The sequence below is a fragment of the Nerophis ophidion genome, linkage group LG13, assembly GCF_033978795.1.
Source record: "Nerophis ophidion isolate RoL-2023_Sa linkage group LG13, RoL_Noph_v1.0, whole genome shotgun sequence".
Classification (NCBI taxonomy): domain Eukaryota; kingdom Metazoa; phylum Chordata; class Actinopteri; order Syngnathiformes; family Syngnathidae; genus Nerophis; species Nerophis ophidion.
The window spans coordinates 26,740,724-26,760,382 of NC_084623.1; the positions used below are offsets into that span (position 1 = coordinate 26,740,724).

Genomic DNA, 19,659 nt, shown 5'->3' on the forward strand with positions numbered 1-19,659 from the left:
TATATGCTGATTACCAGAACGCCCACAATACTGGGAGAAAACTATCCATCCATCAATCCGTCTTCTTCCGCTTATCCGAGATCGGGTCGCCGGGGCAGCAGCCTAAGCAGGGAAGCCCAGACTTCCCTCTCCCCAGCCACTTTGTCCAGCTCCTCCCGGGGAATCCCAAGGTGCTCCCAGGCCAGCCGGGAGAAATAATCTTCCCAACGTGTCCTGGGTCTTCCACGTGGCCCTCTACCAGTTGGACGTGCCCGAAACACCTTCCTAGGGAGGCGTTCAGGTGGCACCCTGACCAGATGCCCGAACCACCTCGTCTGGCTTTTTTCGATGTGGATGAGCAGGGGCCTTACTTTGAGCTCCTCCCAGATAACAGAGCTTCTCACCCTATTTCTAAGGGAGAGCCCTACCACCCGGCGGAGGAAGCTAATTTCAGCCGCTTGTACTCGTGATCTTGTCGTTTCGGTCATAACCCAAAGCTCATGACCACAGGTGAGGATGGGAACGTACAAACCCCGTTTCTATATGAGTTGGAAAATTGTTTTAGATGTAAATATAAACGGAATACAATGATTTGCAAATCATTTTCAACCCATATTCAGTTGAATATGCTACAAAGACAACATATTTGATGTTCAAACTGATAAACATGTTTTTTTTTTGCAAATAATCATTAACTTTAGAATTTGGTGCCAGCAACACGTGACAAAGAAGTTGGGATAGGTGGCGATAAATACTGATAAAGTTGAGGAATGCGCATCAAACACTTATTTAGAACATCCCAAAGGTGTGCAGGCTAGTTGGGAACAGGTGGGTTCCGTGATTGGGTATAAAAACAGCTTCCCAACAAATTCTCAGTCTTTCACAAGAAAGGATGGGGCGAGGTACACCCCTTAGTACACAACTGCGTGAGCAAATAGTCAAACAGTTTAAGAACAACGTTTCTCAGAGTGCAATTGCAAGAAATGTAGGGATTTCAACATCTACGGTCCATAATATCATCAAAAGGTTCAGAGAATCTGGAGAAATCACCCCACGTAAGCGGCATGGCCGGAAACCAACATTGAATGACTGTGACCTTTGATCCCTCAGACGGCACTGTATCAAAAACCGACATCAATCTCTAAAGGATATCACCACATGGGCTCAGTAACACTTCAGAAAACCACTGTCACTAGATACAGTTCGTCGCTACATCTGTAAGTGCAAGTTAAAGCTCTACTATGCAAAGCAAAAGCCATTTTTCAACAACATCCAGAAACGCCGCCGGCTTCTCTGGGCCCGAGATCATCTAAGATGGACTGATGCAGAGTGGAAAAGTGTTCTGTGGTCTGACAAGTCCACATTTCAAATTGTTTTTGGAAATATTCGACATTCTGTCATCCAAACCAAAGGGGACTGTTATCGACGCAAAGTTCAAAAGCCAGCATCTGTGATGGTATGGGGATGCATTAGTGCCCAAGGCATGGGTAACTTACACATCTGTGAAGGCACCATTAATGCTGAAATGTACATACAGGGTTTGGAACAACATTTGCTGCCATCTAAGCGCCGTCTTTTTCATGGACACCCCTGCTTATTTCAGCAAGACAATGCCAAGCCACATTCCGCACGTGTTACAACAGCGTGGCTTCGTAAAAAAAGAGTGTGGGCACTTTCCCTTCTCGTCTGCAGTCTAGACCTGTCTCCCATCGAAAATGTGTGGCGCATTATAAAGCGGAAAATACGACAGCGGAGACCCCGGACTGCTGAACGACTGAAGCTCTACATACAACAAGAATGGGAAAGAATTCCACTTTCAAAGCTTCAACAATTTGTTTCCTCGGCTCCCAAACGTTTATTGAGTGTTGTTAAAAGAAAATGTGATGTAACACAGTGGTGAACATGCCCTTTCCCAACTACTTTGGCACGTGTTGCAGCCATGAAATTCTAAGTTAATTATTATTTGGAAAAAAAAACAAAGTTTATGAGTTTCAACATCAAATATCTTGTCTTTGTAGTGCATTCAATTGAATATGGGTTGAAAAGGATTTGCAAATCATTGTATTCCGTTTATTTTTACATCTAACACAATTTCCAAACTCATATGGAAACGGGGTTTGTAGTTTTGATGCCTTCAATGACAACCTACAAGGTAACAAGTCTTGAAAATAAAGAAAACGTGTTGAAATGAGAAGGTGTGTCAAAATTCGTATATTATCAATATGAAGGAATAAATAGATTGGCAAAATAATTAATTGTGTCCCTGTATGGATCTTTTTCACATCGTTAAAATCAAATGTGGCGAAGTCCGAATGTGGGTGGCCCACCTTTCTATGTCAACGTCAGTTTTGATACATTTCACTTTTGCTATGAAAAAGGGAGTAAACTAGCTTTATACATGAAGTCCTTGGTCATTGTGAGGGTAAGGGATATCATACTTATTTTACTTGGAACGTTTATCAATGTTGGCTGCCTGCCGGATGTTCTATTTTTATGCTTTTGTATATTATTATGTAAGGTGACTGTATGACTGAAAGAAGAGAAGGCTCAACTGTGTTCGCAAGGAATGTTTTTACTGACAGCTGCTTGCCTGGCGCAGCGGCTGTGCAAGAGTATGTTGGAAAACATCACTCCCGACACCTTAAAGAGGAACTGCACTTTTTATTTTTTATTTTGCTTATCGTCCAACCTCCTTTATGAAACACATGACGACAAAAGTTTCTTTTTTTTGCATTCTAACTTGTAATAATTGGCTAGTTCTCAGTGGCTAGCAATGCAGCAAATGGAAGCAATCCATTCTGCTACGAAATCACTTTAAAAAATGTATCCAAAAACCGGCAACAACACTTTATTTACGTTCCATAACCTGTATAATTACCAAGCAGTACCAGCATTGTTATTGTAAGAGCGAACACTGACAAACCCTTTCTCTAGAATAGAAACACATCGCCTTGCGACAGCATGCTACTACGTTAGCTGTACACTAGCTACGGCAAGCATGATGTGTTGCATGTATCATGATCAATACTATAGTGATTCACTCCGAGGAGAGTTGTTTGTTTGGTCCAGCTAGCCGGGGTTTTTTATGTTTGATTTTGGATAAGCATGCCATTTCTGTCGGCATAGCTTGACTTCAATTTCTACATTTACAGCGTCAAAGTCACGCCGACCTAACCGTCTCGGCTTCCGTCTGCTACAAAGTTTCCCTCTCTCTTTGTGCTTGCTTCTATAAGCAGTAGTTCACCCTCCCTGTATTCAGCTTCAAAAAGATAGGGTCATAAATCCTTATTTGTCCAAAAATCGTTGTCTTTGTTTATTACCAAGTGTGCCATGAACACATACACATATATTTCCAGAAGTAGGAAAACACATTTGTTGCCGGAAGTCGGAAGTGCTCTGCTATGGAAACATAAATAAATGTGCTGAAGAAATAAGTTCCCGCATTGCTTAAAATTACCAAAATATGGTAAATATTGTACATATTACATATTTGTAAGAATGTTTGTTTCTACATTTTATATACATATATTTACTTGCAGTGTGAATATAAAACAGAGATGGAGGGATTTGAAGTTATTTTAGTGTAGTTTGAAGGCTACAATGGTCAATCAATCAAGATTTATTTATATAGCCATTAATCACAAGTGTCTTAAAGGGCTACTCAAGCCACGACATCCTCTGTTCAGATCCGTTTTTTTAATCATTGTTGGAATCCTAAAAAAAACAAAAACATGTGTTCTTGTCTCATAATGATTGTGAATAATAAGCAGAATTCCACCCAAAAATGCAGTTCCCCCTAAAGACATGACGTATGTCTTTTAAAAAAATGCATTCTAAATTTGGAATAAATGTAAATAAAAGTCTGCTTACAGTCATAAAATCCCATAAATAATGATTCAAAAAGCGCCAAACAATACTCCATATACATTTTGTGACTTGAGTATTAACCAAATACTAGTGATATTGTTATAAGCACTAACGCAGACAAACTATTTATCGTGACGACGTGATCACTATCACTAGCCTACGTTTACGTCGAGTGGTCTGCTGCTTTCTAGCTTCACTGCTCCTTGGAAGTTTATTTTAGATCATAAATCATGCCTCTCACCTGGACAGTAGATGTCTTAAGATATAATCTGACAAGGTGGGACACTTTGACAGCCATTGTAACGCCTGGAACTGGTGAGGAGGACGCAAATACGGTATTAGCTTTCACTGTTATGCTGATGACACCCAACTCTACATGCCCCTAAAGCTGACCAACACGCCGGACTGTAGTCAGTTGGAAGCGTGTCTTAATGAAATTAAACAATGGATGTCCGCTAACTTTTTGCAACTTAATGCCCAAAAAAACGGACCCAACTCTCTCCTTTGAGTCACACATTAAAAGCGTTACTAAAACGGCCTTCTTTCATCTCCGTAATATCGCTAAAATTCGCTCCATTTTGTCCAGTAAAGACGCCGAGATCATTATCCATGCGTTTGTTACGTCTCGTCTCGATTACTGTAACGTATTATTTTCGGGTCTCCCCATGTCTAGCATTAAAAGATTACAGTTGGTACAAAATGCGGCTGCTACACTTTTGACAAGAACAAGAAAGTTTGATCATATTACGCCTGTACTGGCTCACCTGCACTGGCTTCCTGTGCACTTAAGATGTGACTTTAAGGTTTTACTACTTACGTATAAAATACTACACGGTCTAGCTCCAGCCTATCTTGCCGATTGTATTGTACCATATGTCCCGGCAAGAAATCTGCGTTCAAAAGTCTCCGGGCTATAGAGCGTTTTCCGTTCGGGCTCCAGTACTCTGGAATGCCCTCCCGGTAACAGTTCGAGATGCTACCTCAGTAGAAGCATTTAAGTCTCACGTTAAAACTCATCTGTATACTCTAGCCTTTAAATAGACCTCCTTTTTAGACCAGTTGATCTGCCGCTTCTTTTCTTTCTCCTATGTCCCCCCCTCCCTTGTGGAGGGGGTCCGGTCCGATGACCATGGATGAAGTACTGGCTGTCCAGAGTCGAGACCCAGGATGGACCGCTCGTCGGGACCCAGGATGGACCGCTCGCCTGTATCGGTTGGGGACATCTCTACGCTGCTGATCCGCTTGAGATGGTTTCCTGTGGACGGGACTCTCGCTGCTGTCTTGGAGCCACTATGGATTGAACTTTCACAGTATCATGTTAGACCCGCTCGACATCCATTGCTTTCGGTCCCCTAGAGGGGGGGGGGGGGGGGGGTTGCCCACATCTGAGGTCCTCTCCAAGGTTTCACATAGTCAGCATTGTCACTGGCGTCCCACTGGATGTGAATTCTCCCTGCCCACTGGGTGTGAGTTTTCCTTGCCCTTTTGTGGGTTCTTCCGAGGATGTTGTAGTCGTAATGATTTGTGCAGTCCTTTGAGACATTTGTGATTTGGGGCTATATAAATAAACATTGATTGATTGATTGATTGAAAAAGACGCTTGCCCCCCATCCCCCACACCCCCTGACTGCCTCCCACACCGTTGTTTCGCGAGGATTATGAGACATTCTTCACCTAAATGCGAATATATGAACATCCCTCCTGTCGGCATAACCAATGACGGCAGACGTTGTACAGTAAGTGATGTTTTATTATGTTTGTTGGCTCTTATAAAGTCTGCTGTGAGCAGATATCAGTAAACCGAGAAAAAAGAAAACGTGATGTGTTTTTTAAATTAATGTGCTGCGTCCCTAAAATGAGCAAAACATGTAAATATTCCATGTTATTATAAATGTGCCTGTTACTACATGACATATAAACTTACATCATGAATATAAATATTTATTTTTTATTTTTTCATTCTTATTGTAATATTTCTCTATTTTGTTTTCATTTAAACCCCCATTATTTACTTTTTAATTTTATTTAAATTGATCTCAACTCTGTACACTGCTGCTGGAATTTTAATTTTCCTGAAGGAATCAATAAAGTACTATCTATCTATCTATCTATCTATCTATCTATCTATCCATCCATCCATCCATCCATCCATCCATCCATCCATCCATCCATCCATCCATCCATCCATCTATCTATCTATCTATCTATCTATCTATCTATCTGTCTGTCTATCTATCTATCTATCTATCTATCTATCTATCCTAATGGAGGTGTTGCAATGTTTTTTAAAGGCTTTATTGGCAGAATTGAACAACTCCCATAGGCTATGTTGTAAGCAGACTTTTGATCGCATATATTTAATATTTAGAATACATTAAAAAAAAGAAAATCAATTGTCATGTCTTTCATAATTATTATGGACGTTAGGTAAAATTTCAAAAAAGTGCAATTCCCCTTTAAAGGCATGGATGTCAAACTCATTTGTATAGAGGGCCACATTGTAATTATTGCTGCACTCAGAGGGCCACGTGTACAGTAACAGTGAATATATTTGAATATAAAGATATAACACCCTTGGTACTCATTTTGCCAACTGTCAACGATTTTTGAGTATTGTATATTTTACAGATTGATGAATAACTTGCTTTGAAATCGCAAGTCAAGATACAAGCACATATTTAAGAGTTTACTTTTAATACCAATAAAAATTATTCGAACAACAGACAATATTCAAGTGTAGAACATGTGCAACATTTTTCTGTCAAAATGTAAAGAACAAATACATTTTGCCAGAAAGTGTTTTTTATTTCCAGCCTTTAACATGCCACTTAAAAGATGTATAGCAGACCAATTTAAAAAGATGTGGCTGGCCATATAAATGATGTGGCGGGCCAGATTTGGCCCCCGGCCCTTGCGTTTGACACCTGTGCCTTAAGAGTTTGCACTAGACTTTGAGCTGACAGCTCAGGCGTTTAGCTCGATGCCTTGGGCTCCTATGTTATTCAGAGGGGCCAGGTTTGAGCCCCGGGCGAAACGTGGACCTGGCAGGTTACATAAAGAACCCCTCAGTATTCATATCTGCACTTGTGCTACACTTACATGGCTTCCTTTTCCTGACGCAAGAACTATTCCAAACATCATGTGTGCACGAATGTTTGTGTGAGTGTGTGACTGGTGTGGGTTATTGTTTTTAAGTTTGTAAAACCCTTTTTGTCTCATTTCTTTATGAATGAAAATGGCTTCCATCCATCCATCCATTTTCTACCGCTTATTCCCTTTCGGGGTCGCGGGGGGCGCTGGCGCCTATCTCAGCTACAATCGGGCGGAAGGCAGGGTACACCCTGGACAAGTCGCCACCTCATCGCAGGGCCAACACAGATAGACAGACAACATTCACACACTAGGGCCAATTTAGTGTTGCCAATCAACCTATCCCCAGGTGCATGTCTTTGGAAGTGGGAGGAAGCCGGAGTACCCGGAGGGAACCCACGCATTCACGGGGAGAACATGCAAACTCCACACAGAAAGATCCCAAGCCTGGATTTGAACCCAGGACTGCAGGAACTTCGTATTGTGAGGCAGACGCACTAACCCCTCTGCCACCGTGAAGCCCTGAAAATGGCTTTACTAATAAAATTTGATTTGAAAGGTTTTGTGTAGTCTCTTAGGAACTCAATGTGTTCAAGCGGGGCAGAACGTTTTATTTAACACTTTTTTTAACACTTTCCAAATGTCGGCGTGTGGATTTTCCTGCCTTTTAATTCCTTTGGGTGTGTGCCACAATTTTAGCCTCGCCAATCACCACGTAGGTGTCTTCAATGAATGAGATAAATCCCGCCCCGAATCTGATTGGATAAAACGTGGTGACGCCTGTCGGCGACGAGCCAATGGCAGCATTGTTTGAACAAGTCCGATTGCTCATACGTGCGCGGTAAGCACCGCCTCCCCCTCTTTCCAGCAAGACTCGACCCGAGAAAAAGTACATTTCATGGGTTCAAAAATAGTTTTTTAATCACCAACAAGACGCAAAAAGAACCATGGACGCACTCGTAGGTGCCATTGACCAAGGTACAAGCTCGACAAGGTTCCTGGTGAGTGACGTGGCAACTTAACGATTGGCCATTAGATGGCACACTCAATTTTTTTTTAACCCTTACCTCTTACACTAAATTAAACTGTGTGATTTTTTTTTAACCCTCACCTCTTTCACTAAGTTAAACTGTGTGATTCTTTTTAACCCTTACCTCTTACACTAAGTTAAACTGTGTAAATCTGGCCACTTTTACTCCAATATTTACATTAATACACTTTTAGTTGTACTGTATAACCCTGACCACTTATTTCTACACCCATATTAAGATTAATATTACCACAGTGTTATTTCAGTGAGGCCTCTCATTGAACTAATATTACTAATATTACATTGTAGGTTACATTGAACTAATGTTACATTGTAGGTTACCACTGCATCATACACTTTAGTTAAGAGACTCCTTTCATAGTGCTTATTAAAGAGATTAAACACAGAAATATTACTCATGTTCAGAATCGAGTCTGTACACATGTGCAAAAACATTCATATTAAACGACTAGAAAAAAATAAATTGCAAGTTTTTAATGCAATACACAGTATACAATTTAGTGTGCACAATGTGTCCATGCATATACTAAACTGTATACAATAAGTCTTGACACAATTTACACATATAATAAAAATGTGATTTACAATAGTTTGATTATTTAAAGGCCTACTGAAATGAGATTTTCTTATTTAAACAGGGATAGCAGGTCCATTCTTTGTGTCAAACTTGATCATTTTGCAATATTGCCATATTTTTGCTGAAAGGATTTTGTAGAGAACATCGACGATAAAGTTCGCAACTTTTGGTCGCTAATAAAAAAGCCTTGCCTGTACCGGAAGTAGCAGAAAATATGCGCGTGACGTCATGGGTTGTAGAGCTTCTCACATCTGAACATTGTTTAGATTTATGGCCATCAGCAGCGAGAGTGATTCGGACCGAGAAAGTGATGATTTCCCCATTAATTTGAGCGAAGATGAAAGATTTGTGGATGAAGAAAGTGAGAGTGAAGGACTAGAAGAAAAAAGACTATACAGTGGGAACGTTTCAGATGTTATTAGACAAATTTACTAGGGTAATTCTGGAAAATCCCTTATCTGCTTATTGTGTTACTAGTGTTTTAGTGAGATTATATGGTCGTACCTCTACAACCTGAAGGTCTGCCCCGCATCTTTCTTCAGCACCAGTCAACGGGTCGTGGCGATGCCCATCTCTGCCCTTCGCAAGGGACCCTCTTCGAAACACGATCTTTCGAAATGATCGCTGCATAATACACTGTACTTTGTGTGTGTTCCAATCCAACCGTGTTCGCTTGACCGCTCTGTTCCATTGTAAAGCTTCACCGTCATCTTTTGGGAATTTAAACAATGAAACACCGGCTATGTTTGTGTTGCTAAAGGCGGCCGCAATACACCGCTTCCCAACTACAGCTTTCTTCTTTGACGTCTCCATTATTCATTGAACAAATTGCAAAAGATTCAGCAACACAGATGTCCATAATACTGTGGAATTATGCGATGAAAAGAGACGACTTATAGCTGTGAACGGTGCTGGAACAAAATGTCCTCTACAATGCGTGACGTCACGCGCACGCGTCATCATACCGCAACGTTTTAGCATGATTCTTCCGCGCGAAATTTAAAATTGCAATTTAGTCAACTAAACCGGCCGTATTGGCATGTGTTGCAATGTTAAGATTTTATCATTGATATATAAACTATCAGACTGCGTGGTCGGTAGTAGTGGCTTTCAGTAGGCCTTTAAGTGGAATGCAACAACTACTTGTAATTTGTTAAGTTAAAATATGAATTAATTCAAAAATGTAATCAATTAATTATGAATTAGTAAATAATACTTTGAACAACTCATTTAAAAGAATACATAATTGCGTAACTTAAAATAAATATATTTAAATCAACATCAAAACATTTGTTTTTAAATATATTTTGAGTCATGATTTGTTAATTTTTTGTTTAAAAAATAACACAATAATACACACAGTACGGTATAGCTCGGTTGGTAGAGTGGCCGTGCCAGCAACTTGAGGGTTCCAGGTCACTGCCGTTGTGTCCTTGGACAAGACACTTTATCCACCTGCTCCCACTGGTGTAAAAATGTAACTTAGATATTGGGTTCCACAAAGTAAATGGGTTGTACTTGTATAGCACTTTTCTACCTTTTAAAGGAACTCAAAGCACTTTGACACTATTTCCACATTTACCCATTAACACACTGATGGTGGGAACTGCCATGCAAGGCGCTAACCAGGACCCATCAGGAGCAAGGGTGAAGTGTCTTGCTCAAGGACACAACGGACATGACTAGGATGGTAGAAGGTGGGAATTGAACCAGAAACCCTCAGATTGCTGGCACGGCCACTGTCCCAACTTCGCCACACCATCCCCATGTTTCTAATGTAAAGCGCTTTGAGTCACTAGAGAAAAGCGCTATATAGATATAATTCACTTCACACTTCAATTCAATCAATCAATCAATCAATGTTTACTTATATAGCCCTAAATCACTAGTGTCTCAAAGGGCTGCACAAACCACAACACAAACCACTACGACATCCTCGGTAGGCCCACATAAGGGCAAGGAAAACTTACACCCAGTGGGACGTCGGTGACAATGATGACTATGAGAACCTTGGAGAGGACGAAAGCAATGCACTTCTAATAACTATACATGTATTTGTAATACTGAACTGTTATGCACTGAACTGTATATCTTCATTTATATGTTTTATTTACTTTTAAAAATGGTTTGAAAGTCAAATATTTTAGTTTTTAGCTTATTTGAATTATATTTTGGGGTGTAATATATACCATATAGAGTGCACAATATAGGTGGATATTTTACTTTAAAATCATTGAACAGGAATAATAGTAATAGTTGTAGAGTACATGAAGATATTTGCTGATATGTTAGACTTACATTGTTATTTAGAGTCCTGTTTGTCTATAGTGACTGTTTTACAGGCAGGATAACTAGCAAGCTATCACTAGTTAACAAGTAACTCTTTTGTATGTGGATTGTTGGAAACACATCTGGGTTTTGTGTTTGATCAAAAGAAAATATAAATTTAGCTTCTTGAATAGTATGCTGGAAATTGAATACAATCCAGAGTGTGAAATAATGAAAGTGAGTCATATGGAAGATTCAATCATGATAGAGAAGTTAAAGTTTAAACAAGCTTGTTGTTGTCATACTCACTACCAGACTATTGAGCTGCTTTCATACTTGACCTTTAACCAAGGGGGTCCAAAGTGCTGCCTAGGGGCCCACAACTCATTTTCATAATTGTCACTCAGTGTATTGCTAAAAAATAAAACCTTAATATTAGGTGATCATTTAACATTTTTGGTCCTGAATTCAGATCTTGGTATACATAAAAAGTTTGTTATTTTGTCTTACAACTTTATGCCTTTTTTGTGACGGTAACCCCTTGCAAAAATGTCTTCTTTATGCCATCATAAAGAAGGACTTTGATCAGAATTTGTTTTTGTAACAATTTTAAGCATTTTTATTATGATTTTTTAATTGAGATCCTGAGTATCCTGAATAAATGAAATATTTTGATGGTGGAATGACTGAAATTGGTTGAAAAATGTGGTAAAAGTAATAAAAAAAAACAACAACAGTTATAAACACTGCTATAGAAAAGTGGGAATTCATGGAAAAACAGGAATATTTGGAAGTTGTTAGTTTGAATGTCCAGGATGAATGGGATGGTTTGAATTGGATGGAAAATGTGGAAAAGGGATGTTTAAAAAATTCCATAAAATTTAAATGAAATGAAAGTCCCGGAAAATAAGGAATTTCTGGAAATTTGGCAATTTAGTTATGGTAGCATGTGTGTCATGAATGAGCCGAACATGGGAAAAGCATGGGAGGAGAAGGCGGACGAAAAAAGAGCTGAATAATAATTTGAATACTACATTGTGTGAAGGTTTTAAAACACAATAATTCACCATTATTCAAAAATCTCTAATCTGAATTTGCACAGCATTTGACTTTCTGATACACAAGTGCACTAATAGTGCGAACAACTCTGCACATGCTCACAAACGATTGAATAAACATGTTTCCCTCAGGTGTTCAACGCCAAGACGGCCCAACTGATTAGTCAGCACCAAGTCGAAATCGAGCAGAGCTTTCCTAAGGAAGGGTGAGTTTTGTTGCTTCCAGAATACCATAAGTTAGAACATAGTTTACACCATAATATCCCACAATGCAAAGTATGCTGTATGGAACTGTAAGCATTTGCTTATAAATACAAAAGCTTATTTTAGGGTCACAAGCAAGAGAGGGAGCCTTTTAAATTGGGGGAAGGCTACAGCAGCACACAAGCTGCTCGTTGAGAGGAGCTCTATTTTCACGTTAAAGTTAGAAAGCCCTCTCATCTTCATGTCTTTGTTTCTTTAAAAATACTGCTTTGATGTCCACAGCTCCATACAAACAATGTAAGAATGATAAGCAGTTAAATATAGCTAAGAATGTATTATGCATTCTTCTCATTTACTAACTTCTACAGACAAATATAATATTTGTGTCTACAATTATAATCCATTATTTACGTATTAATTCAAATAAATTGACAAAAAAATATCACATTTGTATATTAAGAAGTTGTGTCATCTATGGTAACATTAATAATTAATCATAATCGTGGCACTGAGGGTTCTAGGTTTGATCCCCGCTTCTGCCATCCTACTTGTGTCCTTGGGCAAGAAACTTCACCAACTTGCTCACCAGTGCCACCCACACTGGTTTAAAAAAAGTGTAACTTAGATAATGGGTTTCATTATGTAAAGTGCTCTGAGTCACTAGAGAAAACCGCTGTATAAATATAATTCACTTTAGAGAAAACCGCTATATAAATATAATTCACTTCACTTTCCTGATTATACAAGTTCTTTACTGTATCCTACAGGTTAAGTTCTGAGGTGCGATTTTTCAATGTAAGTAAAGTAATAGTGGAGGAAGGACTGAAGACGTTCTGTTGTATGCAAAGTAGCCAGAAATTGTACTCGAGATAGAGTACCGTTACTTTCAACTCAAGTAAAAGCAAAACGTGTTTGTGCAAATAATTACTTCAGTACATTATTCAGTGAAACAACACTCAAATGGTGAGCAACTTGAATTATTGTCTAGCTAATTTTTAATGGTACTGTTCTTGTACTAGAACCATAGTTGATGTCCATGTGTGCATGTGTGTTTGATGCAGAGAGAAAATACTAGAGCATGTACTAGAAAATATGTACAATTTACAGTCACTTTAGTAAAATAAATATGACCTTATATTGTCTCTTTATTTACATGTTATCAGTGTAGAAATATACTGTACCACTCATTCATACATCATCAGCCTGATTTGTATAAACCAGTGGTTCTCAAATGGGGGTACACGTACCCCTGGGGGTACTTGAAGGTATGCCAAGGGGTATGTGAGATGTTTTCTAAATATTCTAAAAATAGCAACAATTCAAAAATCCTTTATAAATATATTTATTGAATAATACTTCAACAAAATATGAATGTAAGTTCATAAACTGTGAAAAGAAATGCAACATGTTTATATTCAGTGTTGACAGCTAGATTTTTGTGGACATGTTCGATAAATATTGATGTTAATTTTTTTTTTTTTGTGAAGAAATGTTTAGAATTAAGTTCATGAATCCAGATGGATCTCTATTGTAATCCCCAAAGAGGGCACTTTAAGTTGAGGATGACTTCTATGTGTATACATTTGTATTTATACTTGAATCACTTGTATATTTTTCAACAACTTTTTAGTTATTTTTATATCTTTTTTTCCAAAACGTTTAAGAAAGACCACTACAAATGAGCAATATTTTGCACTGTTATACAATTTAATAAATCAGAAACTGGTGTATTTTACTTCTTTATATCTTTTTTTCAACCAAAAATGCTTTGCTCTGATTAGGGGGTACTTGAATTAAAAAAAATGTTCACAGGGGGTACATCACTGAAAAAAGTTTGAGAACCACTGGTATAAACGACTCTGAACTAGGAAATGCAGTGGAAACACAAACCACACACTTTTTCAGGAACATTTAGTTTTAGGAACTAAAGGTTACAGGAACGTTCCTAAACTTTTGGTGTATAAAGGCCTCTTGTGTGCTCCAGGTGGGTCGAGGAGGATCCAAAGGAGATTATACAGTCAGTCTATGAATGTATGGACAGGACGTTTGAAAAGCTTCACCAGCTCAACATTGACATCAGCAAAATTAAAGGTGAGCTATCACAATAATAGTAATAATAATAATGATAATGATAATAATGATAATGAGAATAATAATAATTTAATTAGGGGTGTCCAAAATTAAATATTGATTATTTCGATCTGCATCTAAAATGTCTGATATAAAAACTTTGATAGTAGAAGTCTGTTCCGCTCCTGCTAACATCTCATTTAAATTTTTCTTACGTGTGAATTTCTATCTATCTGTCTATCTTCAATGGCCTAGTGGTTAGAGTGTCCGCCCTGAGATTGGTAGGTTGTGAGTTCAAACCCCGGCCGAGTCATACTAGAGACTATAAAAATGGGACCCATTACCTCCCTGCTTGGCACTCAGCATCAAGGGTAGGGATTGGGGGTTAAATCACCATAAATGAATCTCGGGCGCGGCCACCGCTGCTTCTCACTGCTCCCCTCACCTCCCAGGTGGTGATCAAGGGGGATGGGTCATATGCGGAGAATAATTTCGCCACATCTAGTGTGTGTGTGTGACAATCATTGGTACTTTAACTTTAACTTACCTATCTATCTTGCTAGCTTAGCAGACAGATAACAAGATAGCTCCATTTAACAGCTTCTTTAGAGACTTTCCTTTAAAACACTGTAAATGTGAAGATGCAGAAATGTATTGTCAATTTGAAATACCTTATAACCTCTCTGTGAAAACATAAAATAAATGTATCAAAACAAACTACCAGCTCAATGCTAATATATATTGACTATGCGATATACATGCTACTGATTAGCATTAGCGATTTTACATGGCGATTTCATCACCTCCAATTCCGGTCATCAAAACTCAATTTAGATGCATGTTACAATAAACAGCTGGTGTGTATTGAGTGCAATACTTAAGAGTATAAACGCTTTGTATGGTTCAACAAAATGCAAGACTGGCACATTAAAGTAATGCCAACAAAATACTTCCTGACTAAGGCAACACACCAAGGACAAACTGAAATCAATGCATACCTGCTAACATATCACCTGATCAAGCCTTTTCTAACATTAAACACAAGTAAAACATACATATATATATTTTTACTGATATTGTATCGCATTGATAATGGTATTTGCCAAATGTCAAGGCTGTATTACTGGTATCGGAAATGGAAAAAGTAGTATTGGGACACCCCTAATATAAATCATAATGATCTTTGGACAGCTGAGAGCCAGCACCCCCAGTGATCCTGAAAGGGACAGTCAGTAGAAAATGGATACATTGATGGATCTTGGGACAATAATAATTCTTTTTATACCACTATTTTATCAGCGGTGGGCGTGGCGAATCAGAGAGAGACAACAGTGGTTTGGGACAAAGAGACAGGAGAACCTCTTTACAACGCTATTGGTATGTTTCTGCAATATTTGTCATATTTCTACACACATCACTTCTTCAGTTGCTACCCATGGTTACACAAAGAAATATTTTCCTTTCGTTTACAATTCATGAACAAAAAAATCACAATGGCAAATATATTATCTTCTTGCTGCAATTAGTCCCACTAATATGAGCGTTACTGCAGGTGTGTCAAATGACTATGCTCCTGTCCACCTTCACTGAAAGATTGAAGATAATTTATTATATATATATATATATAAAAAATCATATATTCTTCTTTAATAATGATTACAATTAAAAGTGCCTTATGTAATAATTCCATGCCCAGTCTTTATTAAATGGCCCTGATGGCGACTTCTCCAGGGTGTACCCCGCCTTCCGCCCAATTGTAGCTGAGATAGGCGCCAGCGCCCCCGCGACCCCAAAAGGGAATAAGCGGTACAAAATGGATGGATGGATACGTCAAAAGGCATTAATAAATCATGTTCTTTTCAAATACCTCTATAACTGATAACAGTAGTTCAGCCGGGATATGCTCAATTCAAAATTAAATTTACAGTCCCGAAATCTTGTTATTTTCATTTCGATGCCCCGCCCTCCACCATTTGAGTCGGTGAGTGTGTCACATCCAGGTTGCTAGTTATGCACGGCCATCTTCGTCTAGCTACTGCCACTGGTAAAGATACTAAACATGTCGGACCTTAGTAAATCTAAAAGGCGTCGTTACGATTCTCAACTCATTCATGACAAAGCCAGGAACAAAACGAGGATTTTTATCAAGGATGCCTTTGAAAGATGGAGACGATTGAAGGCGTAGAATATTTTTTCATCTGACACCAAAATTGCTCATTTCCTCCTTGTTAGTAGGTAAGTAAGGCGTTTTCTTATTACTTATAATAAATGGAAATGGACATTTCGTATGTAAACTACATCGTCCAATACAGTCTGTGATCTTTTCTAACAAAGCTAGTATGTTTGTTTAACGAATGTGATGGTGTTTTGCTCCAAGTGTAATGCTTTGCATGCTAGGCCGGTCAATGACATATCGACATACAGGCTAACAGAAGAAATATATGCCCGTTAGCCTGTATGTCGGTGTGTATTCAAACTGACGTGGCAAAATATATTTGACAAATAAAATCTCTGTGTATATGGGTAGTGTCAGTGCCTATTTCGTTCTCAGTTGATATACTGAGGAAATGGGTTCCAACATTAGCACAGCTGACATGGCGATGCAAAACTTAGGTAGACAGCTAAATCACATGATTAAATAATTCCTAATTTGTGTTTGTATATTGTGGACGACATGTACCAAGTTATATGGCAATCTGAAACATTTGAAACAGTAGCCTATAGCAGTGGTCCCCAACCGGGCCGCAGAAGAATTTTTTATTAAAAAAAACAAACAAAAAAAACTTTTTTTTTTTTTTTATTAAATCAACATAAAAAACACAATATACACTTACAAATAGTGCACCAACCACAAAAATCGAATATGTTGTGCGATTCAGAATCGATTCTCATTTAAAAAATAATACACAGCAATACCATAACAATGCAATCCAATTCCAAAACCCACCCCGGGCCGAGGGAAAAATTATTAAGCATTAACCGGTCCGCGGATACAACAAGGTTGGGGACCACTGGCCTATAGGCATACCTTGATAAAATTACTTTTCTTTAGTTTTGGGCATATATTAGGCTGCTAAGCATGCTCTACTTATTTTTTCACCAGTATAACCATTGCTGGCGTTTATTGTAGTTAATTTTAGTATTAGATTTCTGATAGTACTGACAATAAATATATGATTGTTGTTGTGATATGGTACACAGGCATGACATACTTCTTCCTGAAAATAGACTAATTTCTGTGTAAAATGTGTCGGTTAGAGATTTGTTGTTAACAAAACACTTGTCTATTCAGTTATTTTGGTCCCAGCACCTCAATCCCTAGTAAGAGGCAGTGGAAGTTTGAAGTTCCTTGGAGTAGCCCAGTCGATTGAGCTTGATTCAGCTGCGTATCAGGCAACCTCCGTCAGGTAGAGGGGGAGGGGACTACAGAATTTTGACCATGATTGCAGCACCATTTCTGGCCATAGTTTTACATATAGCACCTTTATATGAAAATGTTAAAGATAAAAAAATACTGCATAAATAAAAAACATGGAATGATATACATTTAAAAAAATTGATTGATGGATGGATAAACATTACAATAGTTGTATAATGTATGCATTTTTGCTAATGTTTTAAGACTGAAGGGATACCCTTAAAGTACATACTATATACTACATGTGCATGTAGTACATACTTCATATACATATACGATGGTATATACTACGTGAACATACTATATACTACATGTACATATTATCTGTACTTCATGTGCATACCATATGCTGCATATACATTAGGGCTGTGAATCTTTGGGTGTCCCACGATTCGATTCAATATCGATTATTGGGGTCACGATTCGATAATATATCGATTTTTTTGATTCGATTAGATTCTCGATTCAAAAACGATATTTTTCTGATTCAGAACGATTCTGTATTCATTCAATACATAGGATTTCAGCAGGATCTACCCCAGTCTGCTGACATGCTAGCAGAGTAGTAGATTTAAAAAAAAAAAAAAGCTTTTATAATTGTAAAGGACTATGTTTTATTAACTGATTGCAATAATGTAAATTTGTTTTAACTATTAAACAAACCAAAAATATGACTTACTTATCTTTGTGAAAACATTGGACACTGTGTTTTCAAGCTTATGAGATGCGATGCAAGTGTAAGCCACTGTGACACTATTGTTCTTTTTTATTATTTTTATAAATGTCTAATGATAATGACAATGGGGGATTTTTAATCACTGCTATGCTGAAATTATAACTAATATTGATACTGTTGTTGATAATATTCATTTTTGTTTCATTACTTTTGGTTTGTTCTGTGTCGTGTTTGTCTCCTCTCAATTGCTCTGTTTATTGCAGTTCTGAGTTTTGCTGGGTCAGGTTTGGTTTTGGAATTGGATTGCATTGCTATGATATTGCTGTGTAGTGGTTGGTTGGATTGATTAAAAAAAAAAACAACGATTTAAAAAAAAAAGAGAATCGATTCTGAATCGCACAACGTAAACTATTCGATTCATATTTGAATCGATTTTTTCCCACATCCCTAATATACATGCTATATACTGCGTGCACATTCTATATACTAAATGTACATAATTTATAGTACAGGTACTTACTGTACACTATGGTCGCGATTTACTAAACATGCACACTGAGAACTGAGTCTCTTAGAATTAAAAAGCGCAATCCATGTAGCATGGTTTGTCTTCATGAATATGCAGAATATATGCCAGTCATCAGAACTGCCAAAACACTGCGTCTCAACATAGCACATGCTATTCGTTACTGCTAGAGCCCGCCTTATTTAAATGAGGTTTTGTCATGCACCACACAGCATTCACCATGGAGAACTCGATCATTTACTGCACATAAATATAAATATATATGTATATATATATATATATATATATATATATATATATATATATATATATATATATATATATAAGGGGTGTGTAAAAAAATCAATTCGAATACGAATCGAATATGTTGTGCGATTCAGAATCGATTCTCATTTAAAAAATAATACACAGCAATACCATAACAATGCAATCCAATTCCAAAACCAAACCTGACCCAGCAACACTCAGAACTGCAATAAACAGAGCAATTGAGGAGACACAAACACGACACAGAACAAACCAAAAAAATTAGTGAAACAAAAATGAATATCATCAACAACAGTATCAATATTAGTTATAATTTCAACATAGCAGTGATTAAAAATCCCTCATTGACATTATCATTAGACATTTATAAAAATAAAAATAAAGAACAACAGTGTCACAGGGGCTTACACATGAATTGCATCTCATAAGCTTGACAACACACCGTGTCCAATATTTTCCCAAAGATAAAATAAGTCATATTTTTGGTTCATTTAATAGTTAAAACAAATTTACATTATTGCAATCAGTTGATAAAACGTTGTCTTTTACAATTATAAAAGCTTTTTTTTTTTTTTTAAATCTACTACTCTCCTTGCATGTCGGCAGAC

At 37.8% G+C, this 19,659-nt stretch overlaps 1 protein-coding gene across 3 annotated transcripts in view; it reads left to right on the forward strand.

Moving 5' to 3' along the window:
- The first annotated feature begins 7,751 nt into the window (after nucleotides 1-7,751).
- LOC133564377 (glycerol kinase-like) overlaps nucleotides 7,752-19,659 on the forward strand; it is a 74,358-nt gene continuing 62,450 nt past the window's right edge. For 2 of the 3 annotated variants that reach the window (XM_061918631.1, XM_061918633.1), the window contains exons 1-4: nucleotides 7,752-7,937; nucleotides 12,023-12,096; nucleotides 14,079-14,185; nucleotides 15,464-15,541. In XM_061918631.1, coding sequence (XP_061774615.1) covers nucleotides 7,884-7,937; nucleotides 12,023-12,096; nucleotides 14,079-14,185; nucleotides 15,464-15,541 — 313 coding nt within the window. In that variant the 5' untranslated portion in view covers nucleotides 7,752-7,883. The remainder of the gene's footprint in view (nucleotides 7,938-12,022; nucleotides 12,097-14,078; nucleotides 14,186-15,463; nucleotides 15,542-19,659) is intronic. The other variant, XM_061918632.1, reaches the window with a different exon arrangement.